General features: G+C 30.9%; 2 protein-coding genes across 2 annotated transcripts in view; one reads left to right on the top strand and one right to left on the bottom strand.

Annotated features, from left to right (window-relative positions):
* w (eye pigment precursor family transporter white) overlaps positions 1-12,338 on the top strand; it is a 25,888-nt gene extending 13,550 nt beyond the window's left edge. The window contains exons 2-13 of the mRNA XM_089221056.1: positions 788-959; positions 1,495-1,733; positions 3,532-3,603; positions 3,695-3,793; positions 4,051-4,289; positions 6,576-6,759; positions 8,444-8,599; positions 8,665-8,796; positions 8,916-9,144; positions 10,711-10,816; positions 11,038-11,209; positions 11,395-12,338. Of these exons, the coding sequence (XP_089077182.1) occupies positions 788-959; positions 1,495-1,733; positions 3,532-3,603; positions 3,695-3,793; positions 4,051-4,289; positions 6,576-6,759; positions 8,444-8,599; positions 8,665-8,796; positions 8,916-9,144; positions 10,711-10,816; positions 11,038-11,209; positions 11,395-11,493 (1,899 nt within the window). The 3' untranslated portion in view covers positions 11,494-12,338. The remainder of the gene's footprint in view (positions 1-787; positions 960-1,494; positions 1,734-3,531; positions 3,604-3,694; positions 3,794-4,050; positions 4,290-6,575; positions 6,760-8,443; positions 8,600-8,664; positions 8,797-8,915; positions 9,145-10,710; positions 10,817-11,037; positions 11,210-11,394) is intronic.
* Positions 10,871-17,827, bottom strand: LOC107166247 (F box and leucine-rich-repeat gene 4). The gene is made up of 12 exons (XM_089221055.1): positions 17,267-17,827; positions 15,683-15,776; positions 15,395-15,608; positions 15,102-15,321; positions 14,854-15,027; positions 14,635-14,760; positions 14,445-14,569; positions 14,265-14,374; positions 14,031-14,192; positions 13,780-13,945; positions 13,350-13,701; positions 10,871-11,203 (listed from the first exon to the last, which is right to left on the bottom strand). The coding sequence occupies exons 1-11, from the start codon at positions 17,618-17,620 to the stop codon at positions 13,359-13,361; spliced, it is 2,088 nt and encodes a 695-aa protein (XP_089077181.1). The 5' UTR covers positions 17,621-17,827; the 3' UTR covers positions 10,871-11,203; positions 13,350-13,358.
* Between the last annotated feature and the right edge of the window lie 1,794 nt (positions 17,828-19,621).

Raw genomic sequence — 19,621 nt, forward strand, 5'->3', positions numbered from 1 at the left:
ACTTAATCGACAAGTACATTGGTTGGATTTAAATCGTTACCGCGTCTTGCGAAAAATCAGTGGGTGCGTGGCTTCCCAATAAAAAAATCAAATATGCTATAATATTAATATAGTGCTAATAGTGCTATTAATAATCATTTTTCTTAAAAGCAATTTAGCCGTTTAATTTTAATGTAATGTAACACTAAATAATGAATACATAATTCTATTAGATATAAAGATTGCTTTTTAATCTAATTAATATTTAGATGAAATATATACTTGAAATATATAAAAAGAATGGTGTATCGTAATATGATGATGAAATAATATTGTATTGCTGATTTTAAATGGATATACATTATGATAAATTCCATCACAATAAAAATCGATAATAGTTTCATTTAAGTTAAAATTTTTGTTTCAACAATGTTCGAGAATCAGCCTGAATAGATTCATAGCTATCAAATATAATTTCACTACTCACAAAAATATGTGACATTTGGTAATTGATCGTTTTGAATTTCGTACAGCAGCAAAGCATTCAGTTTTATGAAGGTAGTTACAACGACCAGAACGCGTACTTCGTTTAGGGCCTCAAGCAAATATACACAAATTATTAATATTATTTAACTAATTCAAGACACGTGTCCTGAAACTATTAGAGATGTCACAGATAATAATAACCTGTCGAATTTCGTCCGCAACTAGTATGCAACCATAAGACCACGATATTTAAATTTTTTTAAGCTGAGATTATTTTTACATCTGGATAAAATATAAATTATAATAAAACTGTCTTTTTCAGGAACATTCCAACGGAACGGGTACCAGCAAGCAACAAAGCATCACATACACGTGGACTAACATTAACGTGCACACGAAAAACGGCAAAAGCAAAAACTTTTACAATACACTTACGTCATGCTGTACGGGGCGTCAGAAAAACAAGACTGAAAGAAAACAACTATTAAACAATGGTAAGTTATAACTTTATAAGTTATACATATAAAACTTCACTGAAATAATATTATCCGCATCGGGTAGGCAAGAATATAGTTATCCGTACGCTTTCGGTATTTATTTTTATGATTATGACTATAATTTAACGACACAGTTAACAGTCAATTACTGTTTTATGATAACATCGAAACGTCTTGTAACTCACGAGATACCCGCCGGCCGATACTAACCATGATAATTATAACGAATTATACTCATCGCTCTATATACATCACACCTATCTAACGATGCAGGTTTTATGGTCGGCCAGTGTCAACATATTATTACTATATCATGCGATATAAAATTGGTTCAGGGAGACATCTCTCATTATCTCTCTTTCTTTCTCTCTTTCTCTCTCTCTCTCTTTCTCTCTCTATAACAGATCACATACAACCACCAAATCCATATTATACATTTATGCTGTTATATTAATTATTTTATTTTTTTCGTTATTTATTATTATAAAATTAAATATGATATTATAGTGTATTGATGTGTATGATATTTTAGTGAGCGGTTCGGCGCGACCGGGCGAACTATTGGCTCTGATGGGATCCAGTGGCGCCGGAAAAACGACCTTGTTGAACTCGTTGACATTTAGGAGCAACAACAACGTGATTGAGTCTGGACTTAGATCCATCAACGGCATACCGGTCAACAGCAAACTATTGACGGCCGTTTCTGCGTACGTCCAACAAAACGACCTGTTCATCGGGACGCTCACCGTCCGGGAGCACTTAATATTCCAGGTTAGAATTTTCACTAGAAATTAGAAATATGGGTGTTACGCACAACATTCGGATGGAGGTATGCAATGCGAAGATACCATGAGTCCATGATAACAATAACCGATCATAAAATATGATAAAAATAACACCATTCGACAGATTTATCCATATGAACCCGACTTAAACCACAACCACATAATATGTACCCGTATTAATATGATATAGGTAACTAGGAGAATGTTCGATCACTGCAGTATACCGTGTATATTAGGTTAGGTTATGATGGTGCTTGGTTCGGTTAGGTGTACACGTGGTGGATCTTACCTGTCCGGTTTATTAACTCTCGTAATCTTGTCGTACCCATTCCGACGAGGTGGAGGTCGGCGACCGCGGCTTACCAACGCGACGATAACCAATGGCAAACGTCTATTTCTACGATTTAGCTGCTTCAGTTAGAAATCAAATTTCTGCAAACATTCCAGTATTTTAATTTAAAAAAACTACTTCCGGTTTTCCTGTAGTTTTAAATAATTAGAACACTTATTTAGCCACACAACAATTGAACACGATGAAACACGAATGTAGGTATAATAATAAAAGAGGTAGGCGTAGGGCTCTAGCTCTAGGGTTCTAAGCCTCCTTGAAATTTATTTCTTCTATGAAAAAATCTTATTTACCACCATAATCAATCCACAGGGTAGATTAATTGTTAGTCATTTTTAATAGATATAAATTAAACTGTAAAATGGCAATAACATCGATAACCATCATCATAATTTTAGTTTTTTTTTCAACTGATTAAGAACATATTTAAACGTCTACTATAATCGTCATATCATCGATTATCATCGATTATAAACACGTGTATTATGGCCTAGATACGCTCGGTAGACGGTCAATTTAAATTCTCTAACCGTAAACTAAAATACGGAATTCGAGACTAATATTATAATAGAAGGCGTCGAGATCTCTTCACCTAATACAGATCAAATTAATTATAAAATATTAATTGATAGTGAAGGGTTCTATCAACGAATAGTCTAAATTTATATAAAAAATGTTTAACAAAAAATAATAACCACGGATCTGCGATTAATATTAGGTAAAACACTTTTTTAAATTCCTGCGTACACTAATGACTCGATGGGTGAGACTATTCGTTAATAGAACCCTTCACTATCAATTAATATTGTACAATTAATTTGAGCTGTATTAGTTTAAGAGATCTCAACGCCTTCAACGCTCCTTTTGAGACTACGATATCGAAGGTTATCGGCCGATAGGTATGAGTGCGTTTATAAATGAGAAATTAGAGGATTTCGGTGGCACTATATTTTGTTATTAAATTTAGTATGATAGTTTTTTATTTTAAAACAGAAATGTCGAGATCGTGTTTACCATTCTCTCCCACTGGTCACTACACTGCACAGTGTACACTATAGTATACAGCAAAAATTTAGCAATTATAATACCAGGGCCCCCACAAGGAGGGGGATGGCAGAAGGACCCATGTTACTAGGGCCCAGACTTTCAAGGGGCCGGCGTTCATGCAAATAATCATTTCAAAACTACATCAATATATATTAGAAAAATATTCTAGGCCCAAATTTAGTTCTGCACCAGGACCAAAAATATGATAATCTAATAACTCTATACCTATACAATAACAGATAAACGGTTTTATTTTAAATAAATATCTAAAACGAAATGCATAAATACTCCTATGAATTATGATTTACTTACACGAGATTAGTTCCTATAATCGGGTTTCAACTTTGTATCACTTTGTCTAACGCCACGTTTTAAAATTGTTTGACAGGCGATGGTGAGGATGGACCGACACATTCCGTACGAAAAACGAATGGCCCGAGTCGAAGATGTCATACAAGAGGTAAGTTTCAATAATGTTTAATGTTTATATAATATGTATACAATTTACCTATACATAAAACAATTTTATTTTTTATTTTTTCCCTATTCAGTTGTCGTTAAGTAAATGTCAAAACACTATCATTGGTGTGGCTGGCAGAATAAAAGGTTTATCCGGTGGTGAGATGAAACGTTTGTCGTTTGCTTCCGAGGTAAGCCAATAATAATTATAACTATTAAAATATAACGAAGATCAACTTATTTTTTCAAATTTATTTGAGTACAATATCTAAATTATATTGTTATTATTATTATAATTATTATTATTTTTACTTCATCTGTAAATATAATACGATTATGGCATGCTGAATTTATAAATAATAAATGTATTGCCATTATAATCTCGTTATTAATATATATTTTTTCACATAATATATACCGTTTGTTTTTCGACTGCGTCCCTCATCAGGTGTTGACAGACCCTCCATTGATGTTTTGCGACGAACCGACTTCGGGACTGGACTCGTACATGGCGCAAAACGTGATAAGTGTGCTAAAGTCGATGGCGTCTAAAGGCAAGACAATCATTTGCACAATTCACCAGCCGTCATCCGAAGTTTACTCCATGTTCGACAAGATACTATTGCTGGCCAGCGGCCGAACGGCTTTCCTGGGCACTCCCAACGATGCCATCGAGTTTTTCAAAACGTAATAACCACTTCTCTAGTAATGTTTAACACGCGGGTCTATATGTCTAGAACACAGTTACAGATAACTGTGATCCAAAATAATCATTAAAAAAATATTCACTTGTACTAAATGCTTAGCCACCTCTCACTAACACGAAATGTTGAACCTTATCAAAAGGAAGACTGATCCTGCAGGAATTCAGGATAATATACTAAACAATAGACAGATTTTTAAGTACAAATATCTTCTCCCATACTGGGGGCGTGTATCGTTTCCGCCAAAATATTGAATTTTTGTTTCTACTAAAATGTAAAAAGGTTTGACCTTCGTTTTCGTTAAATAATTTTTCATTATAAAACTACTAATACCTATCTTAATTCTGTTTCTACGTTGTTATTATTTTATAGCATTCTGAAAATAATATCTCATAAAATAGTACTTACGTTTATTCTGCCCACAATGTGGTTAAAGTTCAGTGATAGTTTATGCAGAATCGCAAATAGTTATAATTTGATAATCATTCCATGCTCATTCCAAATCTAAAAAATCACATCCTGATATTAATATATTTTTGAATATTTTAATCTCAAGTGTTCAAACTAATGAAGGTACCTATTTTATATACAGATTAAACATTTCTAAATTAAATATCTAAATGCCAAAAACATAAATTACCTATTCAAAACAAAATAATTAACACATCAATTGCAATAAAAAAAGTAGATAAAATAGATATTATCTATTATATTTAATTTCTGACGAAGTAAATAGATATCAACTATATTGATTATAATATGTTTAATGATAGGATTCACTATCGCTGTTTCGGACTCGGTGATTTCGATATAAATATATTGGTCTGTATATTATATTTTAATACAAGCGATAAGCTTACATGCAACTATGCAAGAATTTATAAGTACTCGGTGTATTGAGAAATATTGTTTCCGACTCTCCGTCATTTCAACTGAACACCAAAATTTAAAAAAAAAAAATCCAAGATTAAATTATCAACCTACTAAACTAGATAATTAAAAGAATAACTTGTTTAAACTTTTATACTTGACTAATTTTCTAATTAAATTAATGCATTATGATACACACAAATGATACATGTACATATGATACACATACAAATTTAATTAATATATTTTGTACCTATAATAAATAATAATATTGTTTTTTTCCATTTAATGTGAAAATGTATTTTATACTTTTTGATCACTCTACCTATAACATTACCTGTATATGATCTGGTTTTAAATTAAATTAAGCCAAACAATTATTCATTAGAATTTCTTGATAAAACAATAATGGTAGTTACATAATAAGTCAAAAATGAAATTATGTATAGATCAGTCGTTGTCAAATTAATTTTCTCGTTATACATGATTATTCCTACTGAAAGTTACGGCATACCTCCAAGTTTCAATACACATTTCATATATCTCATTCACAAGTTCTTTAAGATCCAGAAAAAACCACCATAGACCAAACTAACATTCGAATATTTACAATAAAATACTAAATTACCAACCTATTTGTATTTGTATTTATAGTTATTTTATAAAAAAAGTTTCATACCGAGTATTAATTTTTATATTTGTTGAGAAAATATTTTTTTCAATAATTAATTTTATGGGTCCAAATAAAATGTTTAAATTTTCACGGGACAGCCTTTGGGAAACTCGGATGTATACATATACCACCCAGAGTGGCACCGTACTATTTACAGCCAGTTCAATTTGAGTGGGTAGGCAGGGACTGGGTGAGTAAATATAAGAATAATGTATTAACCAAGTTCATTGCACCTACCTATTATACCTGTTGGTTTGATATACCGTTAAAGTAAGCCCAGCCCCGAGTAAGGTTTAGCACAGCCAGATGGATGTATATACATTGTGTGTAAATCGAATCATAAATTTAAATATAATTATACCACCATTGTATACTTACTAACCACTATATCGATAACAAAATACAACCGTCAACCGGAGTCCGGTGATTGGGGAAAAAAAAAGATTTAAATAACTCTAAATTATTAACTTTAATAAGTTTAGTTAACACTACATAATATTATTCCCCCATCCCCCGTGTTAACTCTGTGTAATTATTGGAAGTATTGCTTATTAACGATTAACTTACAACGTTATTACTTACGTTATAATGTCGACTTGACTATTTATATCAACTCAAGTTTTGATTATTTTAATATTATTGTCATTAGTCGTTAGTTTGCCCACCTTTTTAGGTACACACCTAATATAGTACCTAATATTATATCCGGTCCATAATTTCGTATAGGCTCGGCGTCAGCTGCCCGAAAAACCACAACCCGGCGGACTTTTTCATTCAACTGTTGGCCATCGTCCCGTCCCAAGAGGTGTGCTCATACGAAACTATTGATACAGTTTGCGAGGCTTACGAGAGCTCAAGCTACAAGAGCGACATGATGGAACACCAAAAACAGTTGTCTATTGCCAGCAAAGTAAGTGTGTGTACAATGTACATATTGTATATTGGATAAAACTCGACTGAATAAACACCTATATACAGTATATAATTCATGGCCGTCCCCAGGGGGGGGGGGGGAAAGACGGGGCACTTGCCCCCCCCCTGGAATAATGTTATTTCTACAGCAATTGGTAAAATGCTGGTATAATAATGTTTTTAATGTTTTAATTGTAATAATAATACCTACCTAATTGTAATGTTTTAATTCATAATTGTAATAGGTAATGACAAAACATAATAATTTACTATAAATAAAATGTATAAAAACATTTTCATTTATTTTTAAAATTAATAAATCTAATTTACGCTGCCCTATGCAATAGTTAATTTTTTGTAGAGGAGGGGGTTGAATAAAATAAGGACATTAATTTTTATCTATGAACCATTGTTTGGTATATTTTGAACAATGAACATACAATTCAGCACACTATATTATATTTTATATATTATAATAATTAAATCACTTTGGTTCATTTGAAATTTGCCGCCCCCGCACTAGTGCCGCCCTAGGCGGCTACCTATTTTGCTACCACATTTAGCCGGCCCTGTACCTAACTAATATAGTAGGTATATGCAAGAGTCAAACTAATAAATTTATCAATGACTTGTTAGTTGTTATACGCAAGGGATTTTCATTTACAATTTGGGTTTCCGAAAGTTCTGAACTGAATGATTAACCAATCATGCTCACCCACATTTTTTTCCTTTAAAAATGAATTTATTCAAATTCTAATTTTTAGAATTTTCAAATATACTTAAGAAGGCCATACTTTCAAATTCTTGAGATTTTTGTACCACTTAAGGTGTGTCCTGTGGCGATACAAACTTTTGTTTTTTAAATAAAAACCCCTCAATTTGTATTGTAAATTATTTAGTGGATATTTTTTTAAGAATTTTGATGTATTGAAATCAAATTTATAATGAGTAGTTTTTGAGTTATGTAACTTTGTGTTCTAAGGATAAAAGGTCCATTGTTTAGGTTTATAAGAATATGTGGCTTATGGTGGATTTGAAATAATATTCATTAATATTAATCTATCAACATAAATAATTTTTTTAAACGACCTATGTATCATAAATACTAGTTCCAATAGTAGGTGTATTTTTACTTTCGTAAAATGATTTTTAAGGACTATTATCCTTAATACAGACATTTTAATTACTAAGAATCTACTCATTCGAATTTTTAATTAGGTACGTCAAAATTTAAAAAAAATATTTACTAAATAGTTTACAGTAAAAAGGGGAGGTTCTCATTTGACAGAAGTTTATATCTCCACACGACACTCCTTAAGTAGTACAAAAATCTCAAAAATTTGAAAATATGGTCTTTGAGTATGGATATTGCAGAAAATTCCAAAAATTAGAATTTGAATAAATTATAGGTATTAAAGGAAAAATGGGGGTAAGCATGCTTGGTGAATCACCCTGTATACATTACTATACATTACATTTGTACCGGCGCACGGCCTACCTCCACCGTGAGGTATATTTTTCAACTTACGTGCGTTCTTATAATTTATGGCAACCGTTGTTTATTGGTGTGATTATGGGTGTTTGCAGCGCAATACAATAATAGGTTAATAATCGGATTAAACATCACCCGACTCTTACTCAAACAAACTATATAAGTAACGATGGTTTTTCGCTTTTTCCAGAGCACGATGGACAGTTGGGGCTCGAACGTTCTGGAGAACGTCTCGTCGCCGTACAAAGCAACGTGGATGGAACAGTTTTCGGCGGTCTTCTGGCGGTCGTGGCTCAGTATCAAAAAAGAACCAGCCCTCACCAAAATTAGGCTCGTCCAAACCATGGTAAACCGGCAAAACCACGGCAGTGACCGACCCAATCTTATCCATAAACGTTTTCATCATTTCAGTTGGTAGCCGCTCTGATAAGTTTCATATTCTTCAACCAGCACTTGGACCAAGACGGCGTGATGAACATCAACGGAGCACTGTTCATGTGTATATCTAACATGACGTTCCAGAATGTATTGGCAGTTATCAACGTAAGTACCTACACCCAGGTGGCCTACGAGGGTAGGGGGGGGGGTATATAAATAATTACTTCAACGTGTATATTAGAAAAATGCAAGATTCGTTCAATTATTATTTCCACTACCCACAGGTATTTTGTTCCGAACTTCCGGTGTTCATGCGCGAACACCACAACGGCATGTACCGGACGGACGTGTACTTCCTGAGCAAGACCCTCGCCGAGATACCGATATTCTTGGTAATACCCATACTGTTCACATCTATCATATACTACATTGTGGGCCTAAACCCGAAGCTGATACACTTCCTCACGGCTGTCCTACTCATAACGCTAGTCAGTCTAGTCGCTGTGTCGTTCGGTAAGTGAACCACTTGAATATCTATGCAGTAAGGTATATATATATATATGGACAATATAGGCTATATATAATAGGTACATAGATAGAACTATAGAAGGTACTGTCAACAAGTCTACACTTCTGTGCCGTTCAATCAGTTTCAGTCAGTAGACGTGTAAGACCGCTTTTTAAAAGGTTTTAAATGAGCGATTTTAAAGATATTAAAGTATGCGTTATACAATTGGTTTTTATGCAGAAACGATTACGAAATTAGCGACTGGTGCAAACCAAAAACGTATTCAGTAAATACATATATACAAATGTATAAACAAATGTTCACATGAGAAAATTATAGGTAACTTGATCAGGGATATAACTTTTTCTATTCGCTCAATAACCCCTAACTACCGACATTCAGATAACATTTTTATAGACTTTTTATACAGGTCGACACTAAAGATTAAAGTTAGATTTGAAAAACGGCTGCATCCGAGTTGGGTCCCGAATTATTTTAGGTACTACACTAGTTGGGTCCCGGATTTTTATATGTACTACACTAGTTCGGTCCTGAATTATTTTAGCTACAACATAAGTTCTTGAATAGTTTTTGGTAAGTACTACACTACATTAACATTTTCCTTCCGATTTTAACAGACTTAGGACTGTCTATAATCTATTTAGACCACAGGTATGGTTAAAAATGTTTTTTACAGTTTTTTTTTTGGTTTTGTTTCTTTTCCATTAAAATATAAATTATTAGAATTTTATAAAAAATCAACTTCACAAAATGACTTTTATGTTGGTAAAAATATTAAAAATGTTAAAATAATTATATAATATAAATACAAATAAAATAATATTTTTTTGAAAAATTACATGTGTGTTGGTAAAAATGTATACGACATTAATTTTACAAAATCCAATCGATTGATTATTCCTGCAATTTTTTTAATTATATTTTATATTATATATTTTAATATTTAAAAAAAAACTTTAAAATACATTTTTAACCATACCTTTGGTCTAAATAGATCATAGATAGTCTATTAAAATGGGAATGAAAATTTAAGTATAGTGTAGTACTTACCAAAAAGTATTCAGGAACTAGTGGAATACCTAAAATAATTTGGGGCCCAACTAGTATAGTACCTGCGATTAGCCCTTAGTACTCGGGACCCAATTCGGATGCGCCGTTAAAAACTACACAATTGTAAGGATTCTAAGTCTAAATAAACGGTCTAAAATTATTCTGACAATTTTTTAAGTTAATTCAAAAGTGACCTGAAAAAAATACTCATTTCGAATAAAAGAAATAACAATAACTATTCTGCGAGATCCTATTGATCTATTGTAATATTTAAAATTGTAAATTCTCTGATCAGTTTTCCTGTAAAATGGTTTTCGGTCGTTATTGTACTTACTGGTTTTTTCCGTACAGCGCGACATTGCGCAACCATAGAAATGACCTAAACTTGGTCTTTTAATAAATATCTAGCAATTTTTTTATTTTTTGCTCCGATGCCATTAAAATTTAATTATATTAACACTGCGCTGTGCTACTATATACGATTTGTTTGGTTTTCTCAGGTTACTTCGTATCGTGCGCCAGTGGTTCCATATCGGTTGCACTTTCTGTGGGGCCCACGATCGTCATACCTTTCTTGCTGTTTGGAGGTTACTTTTTGAACGTTGGGTAAGTTTCGATGTACACAAAACACAGTGCATTTATATATTATTATCACGCACGTTTATATCACAATATCGTGTATTAAAATAAAGTTATATATAAATAAATAAATATAAAAATAATTAATGATTCTATACAACACGTTTGTATCAAATATAACAGATATTATATACCTAATAACAGTAATCGTCAAGTATAATAATATATTAAAATTGTTCTATGTCAAGATCAATACCGATCTATTTCCGGTGGCTGAGCGTCTTCTCGTGGTTCAAGTATGCCAACGAAGGGTTGCAAATCAATCAGTGGACAGACATCGACAGCATCCAGTGCAACAGAATGAATACGACTTGTCCCCGTTCTGGTCACGCTGTCTTGGAGTCAAATAGTTTTCTAGAGGTAAAAAGACAACAACGTTATTGGTTATTATTGGTTTTTGAATTAAACGTAAACATAACGGCTGCTATACTGGAATCCAATAATACAATTATTATTACAAGAAATCTTTAGCTTCAGCCATATTTTATTGTGTACCGAGTTTGAACGTATCTAATCAATTTTTGTTTTTATTTTTTTTTTTCCAGTCAAACCTCCCCATGGACATAGTTTCATTATTTTTGTTAATCATAGTCTTTCGGTTCATGGCGTACTTGTCACTCCTAGCCAGAACGACAAGAAAATAACACAAACGCAGTAATATTTTGAACGATCCTAAAAATGCATCACTGCTGCAACATACATATTAAGTGTAAACCAACACTACAGGCTATACACTACTTTGAATTTAGAGAAAAAATAAAATTATATACATTAATATATAATATACAGAATAAGATCGCTTAAGGTTGTACATATATTATTCTACATAAGATCTAAGATAGAAAACAATGTAATATAATTTAAATATATTTTAAACGAATAACTGCATAGTTAGCTGCCCAGCCATTACCGTGCATTCATCCATCAAAGACATCCCTAAAACGTCATTTGCATAATATATAAATTGGTACTTATAAAATTTAATTTTTTTTTAATATTTTACTATTTATATTTAAGTAGCAGAGTACTTTTGAGTGCCATAGCCAAATTGAATGGCTATTACAACTCAAAACCTCATGTTTTTCTTATTAGATAAATAGGTACACATAAACACATTGATATACCAAAATATATATTATTTATTTACTTTAATTTTGTATATTTAAGCTCTCTCCCAATTGAAATAAAACCCGAAATGCGGTACTGGTGATTGGTGTACTAAAATAGAGTTGGTTGTATGGTATTCAATCCGACTTTAATGCTCCTGATTATTTTAAGAGTATACATTTTATGTTTGTTTAATGATTTTATTATTATTATTATTATTATTATTATTATTATTATTATTATTACTATTACTTTTATTAATACAATATATAATAAAAAATGAATAATTTATTGATTGCATTGTTGAATTATTATACAAAATGTATAACAAATGTGTATTAGTCATATTAATTAAATGTTGTTGAGCACATTTTGTATGTAATTTTGTGTTTTTTCTTTGATATAATACATTATGAGTTATGATATATATTTTTTCTGAATTACAATATTAATGATATAGAAAAACTACACAACACAGTAAATGTATATTCATATAATATACTTAATACTTATTTCCATTTGCTCAAATTGTTCATATAATAAATATTATGTAGCTTGGCGTGGCCCTTTGGTTGTTACCAATCGCAGAATGCGAATGGAAGCAACAGCCACAGCTACTAGCTCCCGGATGGGTGACTTCCCGGATTCATAGTATTTAAAAACCTTGCCACACATACACGTGTTTGCTACCTACCGTAACAACCTACCTTACCCCTACCACAGTTCATAACCCCTACAAACAGCTAATGACCTTAGTCACCGGACTTAAGATCAATAAAAAAAAAATAAATATTAAAAAAAACAGCTATCAAAAGTTTGTCTGTTTGTATAATATTAAGTATTAGATACTATAGTAAACTGTTAGTGTGAATTTTAAACTTAAAATATGATCACTTGTCTATAAAGTATACCACTAATAAAATCCCAAATTTGACAACAAAAAAGAAATAGCTATGAAAAAACGATAACTCTACTTATAATATTAATTAATAATATTTATTTCACTGAAGTCTTTTAAAATTTTAAAAACATTAACAAATAATAATATTACTTGAGTTTGAACATAATATAGACTAAATATTATCCTATATCTATTCCTATATATTATTTTTTCATAGAATAATTAAAAACAATTACACAAATTTTGATTCTCACTATTAACAAATAATAAAAATGTATTATTTTGAACTTAAATAATATAAAAACAATTTGATTTTAAAAGCAAACATTTCACATTTTAGATTATCATATTTCATAACATAAGTTATTAAATGTTTATAAGTATTGTTAAGTACTCCACAAAACATTATTTTGAGGAACTTACAGCATTTGTTAGCATACACATACAATTAATTAAAAGGCTTAAAAAACAAAATAACAAAATATAACTTACTGTGATGATCTAGTAATGATATACATTTGAATGATCAGAATTAGTAAATTGGATGCATACATTAGGATATTTTAATCGCCAATCTTTTACATTCTCTTCTTTGATGTTTTCACAAAAATTAACATCTATTAATTTTAGGTTTTTACATTTCTGTAGGAACTTGGAGCAAGCATCAACCGTAATTGCTCTGAGGCCAACCAAATCAATTTGCTCCAGCAGTGGGCAGTAGTTAGCAAACGCTAGTAGATCATGATCGCACACACCACGTAATGATACAAGAATGATTTTTTTTAATCTTGGACAAGATTTGACTAAGTCTACGAGACTATTGCCAGGAATACTCAAAGCTAAACTAAAAACAAAGGAATGATGTTAGCTAAATCAATATTCCTGGTTGTATTGTATTTTATTTATTTAAATTTATACCAACCACCATCCGAGATCAATTTCTTCAAGATGTTTGAGAACAGTTAAATGACGTAGTCCAGTAGGAGACAGTGAATAACTTTTCCAAAAATCTACAGACACAAGTTGCTTGTTGGATATTGACAAATTATACGCAACACGGTCCATACAATCGATTTTTTTACAAGAACCTAACATAGGTAAAACAATCATTAAAATGAGAGAACACAACAGAATAAACTATATAAATAAATAAAATAAGTGTTAACTAATTACCAAGATTGATATGCTTCAAATTAGGCATACAAGTTATATAAAAAATTAAACAGTCTGTAGTGATGTTTGTTCTATAAAAATCTATACGTTCCATTTTTGGGAAACTCTGTGGTGGACATATCAACTCAAAATCAATTGAAGTGCAACTTCTTAAACTCAATTCTGAAAAACCGTAAGTTGCATATACATTTCAGTGAAAATAAAATGAGGAAAATATATTATATATTAAAATACCTTTCAGATATTTACAAAATAAGTTGATTGCAATTAATGTGGAATCATTGACAAATCCACAACAGTCTAGTCGTATGTTAGTTAAATTAGTACCACATTTCTCTATAAATCTTAATATTTAATAAACAATTAAAACATATAATTATAAATGATAAGTATTGTGTAGCATAAATGACATACAAGTTGAATGATGTGCTCAATATTCCTTTTGTAATACCACACCAGGATAAATCCAACTTTGTCATTCGGTTACAATATGGCTCTAATGAAATGAGCATTGAATAGGAAAATGAGCACCAATAAGGCTAAAAACATATTGTTATGAATTTTTTTTCCTTCAAATATGTAATTTTTAAACATTTTTACTCACTTTTAAATTTAATTCTCTGTAAAAATATCCATCTGTACAAATGTTATAGAAGCGCTTGCACACCCTCATACAAAGTCGCAATGATTTTAAATCCAAGTATGAAAATATTTGCATCAACGATTCGTTCTACACTTACATAAATACAATTTTAGGAATTGGTTAAAAATTTAATAATAATAATGTAATATAATAGGATATTAGGATAAAAAATAAGAGTACCGGCAATTTCAATGTGTAATCAATGGCAGGTACTTCACATACAGGTACTTTATGTACAGGTACTTCATGTGCAGGTACCTCATGTACAGGTACCTCATGGTCATGACACTTTGGGAGAGGATTATTATGCTTCATCATTGTGAGAAATGGATCATAACTTGTAGAAGTAGATATCTAAAAATTGCCACATTAAAGTCATTAAATGTTCGTAACAAAAAAAATTAAAAACAGGGTTAAAAACTATATACTTCCGAAACCATTGTTGGCATTTTAATTTCTGAGAATAACTCCTGGCCTCTTTTATCATTATTATCATAAACGTATCCTGAGACTGTATGAATAATCAGAGGTACTGATACAATGTCTGGCTCACCGCTGTCTGGATACTTTAAAATACCACCCATAGATACAGCATCTAACTCGGTATAATAATCCAATTGGGAATGATTAAATTCTATGCATATTTCTCTGTAGAAAAAATTAAATAATATTGATATCAATAAAATCAATATAATATAGAACACAATTATTTTTGTCTTACTTGACCATTTCCTTTATGTATTTTAATTTTGGAGAAAATAAACGAGAATGTCTTGTTCCATTACAGTTCTGGGGCAGCCCTTCCCAAAGTAATCGCCATGCAATCGTATCAGGAAGGTCAATAACTTTGCCCGATATCCGCACTACAGAGCCTGGAGTGAATGTTTCAAATATGGAGATGACCATAGGCACAACTGGTTTATCAAATGATAATACTACAACACACAGATTAATAATAAAATTAAAATATTTTAATTATTTTATTTATTTTATTTTAAGTTGATCTTACTTATATAATCTTCACTAATTATTTTTCCTGCATTTTGTGGCATGATTGGACATTTTCTAGATGGTGCAAGATCTCTCCATGGTCCATAACTCCTCTAAGTAAAAAATAACAAGAATATTTACAATCTGTATTAAATTCATACATTAGGTAATATAGTGGTTAGATAACTAGGTTGGACGCTTAATTTAAGAGTATGTCCAAGCGACACTACTTCACAATTCTAGACAGACTTTTTTAAAAAATTTTTAAACTTATTTTTTAAATGTTGAGGAGGTCTCTGGGAAAATTTCCCTTATCACGATGCGGTGTGTTATATGAAAGTGTTATAGAGGATAGGTTGGATATTAGAGGATTGCAATGGTTACACATGTTTTTATGAAATAATTTATATTATTGGGAGGAAAGTGTGTGAATATTTTAGATTTTGGGGTCTGTGTGAAAGGTAAGGTTGCTGGTGAACCCAGGGCCTTAGTAATGAGGCAAAGACAAATTGTTGGAAAAATTAAAATACTTGTATGTTGGATTTTTTTATCATTCCCCATAGTTGTGTTTCGTAGGTTTATGTAGGGCAAATTATTCAATTTTTATACATATTAGGGGTTTAGTGTTGATTGAGATTTGATTTAAGAAAGAATTTAATTTTGCGAAGTTTTAAATTAAGGAATTTTTGTTTTGTTTTTATATGATTGGCCTAAGTGAGTTTGTTGTCAAGGTAGACTCTAAGGTAACAGGTGATTTCAGTTAGAGAAATAATGTCATAATTGAGAAACAAGAGGGAGCAGAGACTTGAACAAAGGAAAAACATCATGTGAGTTGTTTTTTCGGGTTGATTTTAATTCTCCATAAATTAAACCAATTTTGAAATTCAGTAAGATGTTTTTAGAAGGCAGTAGAGACTATGTTTAGGTCAATATTATTAGAGATTATAGTTATGTCGAATGTTGCAAATGTGGTGTTATTAGATATTATTATTAGAATGTGAAATATCGGATATAAATGTATTATAAATAGTGGGAGCTAAAATACTTCCTTGAGATATGCTTGCTTTTATAAAATGAATTTGTTCGTCCTTTAAACAAACAGCAAGAACTTGATAAGAATTTTATTATTAAAAATAAGGGAACAGTTAGAAAACAAATTTTATAAAGGAGGCCTTTGTATCAGACATGGTCTAACACTTGAGCTACGTTGAGGAACACACCTGCTTATTTTCAAGTCATTGTGATATATTTTTTATATAGTTTATTCTATGAACATAAAAATAAAAATCTAAAACTCATTTAAAACAGTTGATATTAAACAGAATAATAATTCTTTGAATAGTTGAATTTCAAAAAATGAAAGGGTTACTACAATAAATTTAAATAAGTTATAGAAATAAAACATTTAAAATAACTGATCACACAAAACAGTTTGGTCCAGAATCCAGGATTGAAATTAAAGACTTCAAATTCAATAGTTAGGTAATTTAATTTGTTTGTTAGAATAACATTGTAGTAACTTATAGACTTTTATATCATAATAAGTGTGTGTTGTGGATGATAAACACAAAAGTACTAATAAATTAGATCACTGAAAACTCACCATAACATAAGACTGGGGAAAGTCTCCATAGCTTGGAAACTTGCTTGGCCTGCCAGTGACATTACTGGCTGTGTAAGATATGCTAATGTCACTGCCATATTGAGAGCTAAAGTCCACCACATCCGAAGAAAACTGGAACAAGAAGTTTTCCATCGAAGGATTCTGATTTTTGATCCTCCCGGCTTCCTTACGATCCATATTTGGACGAGTATAATCAATAAACGTCCTGCAAGACTTTCTGACTTCGGAAAAGTCAAGGTTTTCTTGTTCTTCGTTCATGACCGATTTTTTTAGCACAAACCCCAGGTAAAACGCGAACCTTAGAATTTCATCGAACACACTATTAATTCCCATGACCGTACATGGTGAACTCGGACGTCTGGCAGGTGAGATTTAAAATCGTAGAAATTCGAAATGACTAGTACATAAATTATACCTAAAAGAAAATAAACTAAAATAATTAACTATTTTGTTACGTATTTACTATTTTGTCGTATTGTGTATTTGTATTTTTCACAGTATCACACGTCCTTTGACCACAGGGGCACAGGCCACAGAAATCATTGTTCGAAATCGGTGTGATAATGCCAGCCAACGCTACCAACTCTGAGAAAATTATAGTAAGTGGTGATTCTGTCGCAACCAGTTTTTCTACATTTTGAACACTCGAACGCCCGGGGTATTGTATATTGTATTCTAGTTTCTATTTTTTTTTTTTATAGTGTTTCTGGCGTTTCTGCTACGTGGAGTGCTGGACTGCGCCACTCGTCACTTCGTCAGTCGTCGTTACTTATATTCTGGAAAAACTCGAAAGTTTTTGAACTAGTCGAATTCGGAATTAGTACATAAAATGGTCCTAAAAATTATAATGACGTAAAAAGTTTATTAAATAATAGTATAGATTACGACATAAATACATAATGTTATTGAGGTCAATCATTGTAGCAGTATAGACATAATTATGTATAACTAATCATTCTACAGAATTTGGACATAGCACTGTACATTTTTTTGGTATTTATTTTATACTAATAAGATCGGTTGCAAATTGGTTGATACTCATTAGAACGACGTAAAATATAATGTCAAAAGTTCGACGTTCGATCAGAATATTATTTCATAATTACCATTAAAATGCACGAATACGGTATAAATGTGTACAATGTACATGCGTATTAAACTGTGTACACTCAATGATTCACTACAAAAAGAACTTAACTTCACTTCTCAATCATGAATCCTTGATTTATAGACTTATAGTTGTTGTTTAAAGTTTTACTAAAATCACAATGTGTGATAAATACATATTACTGGAGAATACAAAATATTATACATATTATTTATAACGAACCATGTATCCATATTAACGTTTTCCTTTGTCCCAATCACATACAATTACCTCTATCAACTCCCTATATTGAATGTTATTAAATGAAATATTGATAAAAACTTAAAATTAATTTCATGCAATAACTAAATTTCTTTAAATATTAACTTTCACTGTATACATATTATCATGTGCTAATGTAAAATCTACTTTGAAGTATTATAGTATTAAGGCATGAAATTCAAATACCAAGGGAAAAATAATATAAATAGTTTACATAACACTAATTCATAATAATTTTTAACTCGTCTCTGTAATATTACTTTGAAACAAATTATCCTAATATTAGTGACATCATTCATTTCATTGGAAATATAAAGCTTACCTTAAACGAAACCAATTATTTGATTAATTAATAATTAGTTGTGCCCGGTTTTCAATTTCCTAAAAATATAGAATTATAGCATTGTACGACCTAAAAACTTCAAAAAAATTACATCACTTACATAAAAAAAACGTATACACATTGAAAAAGCATTAATATACAAGTTAGTACTGAGCACCAAATCCAGATCAATCCATATTCGAAATGAAACAAGTTACAATTCGTTTATCCCGGATTATTTAACATTTTGAAAACAATAATTATTTTTCATTTACATAAATATATAACTATAATTTTTAAAATACTCACAAAATATGTATTTTACAAAAAAATAAAAATAGTTAATTATCTCAAAAACAATGAAGCCGGATTGGATCCAAAATCTGAACCAATGGATTAGTTCCAAAATCCAAATCAGCGGATTGAATCTGAAATTCAGGACAACAGATTAAATCCGTGAATCTGAATAAAACAGATTGATACAAAATTCGGATTAAATTGTAATCTGTCATCCAGATTGTCGAAATAATACTCAGCACTAATACAAGTCTTAGTAATTACTAATTAAAGTTATAGATAATTTAGGATAATATATCAAACTAATGCTTCTCATAACTAGTCAGAGGTTATATAATTTTATAAA

This window comes from Diuraphis noxia, unplaced genomic scaffold, assembly GCF_037042655.1.
Source record: "Diuraphis noxia isolate RWA-SAM2 unplaced genomic scaffold, SU_Dnox_SAM2 contig0002, whole genome shotgun sequence".
Classification (NCBI taxonomy): domain Eukaryota; kingdom Metazoa; phylum Arthropoda; class Insecta; order Hemiptera; family Aphididae; genus Diuraphis; species Diuraphis noxia.

Excerpts from the sequence above, each read along its gene's own strand:
- LOC107166247 (XM_089221055.1), bottom strand. The coding sequence starts at position 17,620 with ATGGGAATTAATAGTGTGTTCGATGAAATTCTAAGGTTCGCGTTTTAC. Across the intron at positions 14,193-14,264 it reads ATTTTGTAAATATCTGAAAG|AATTGAGTTTAAGAAGTTGC; the intron begins GTATTTTAATAT and ends ACGGTTTTTCAG. Across the intron at positions 13,946-14,030 it reads TTTGAAGCATATCAATCTTG|GTTCTTGTAAAAAAATCGAT; the intron begins GTAATTAGTTAA and ends TACCTATGTTAG.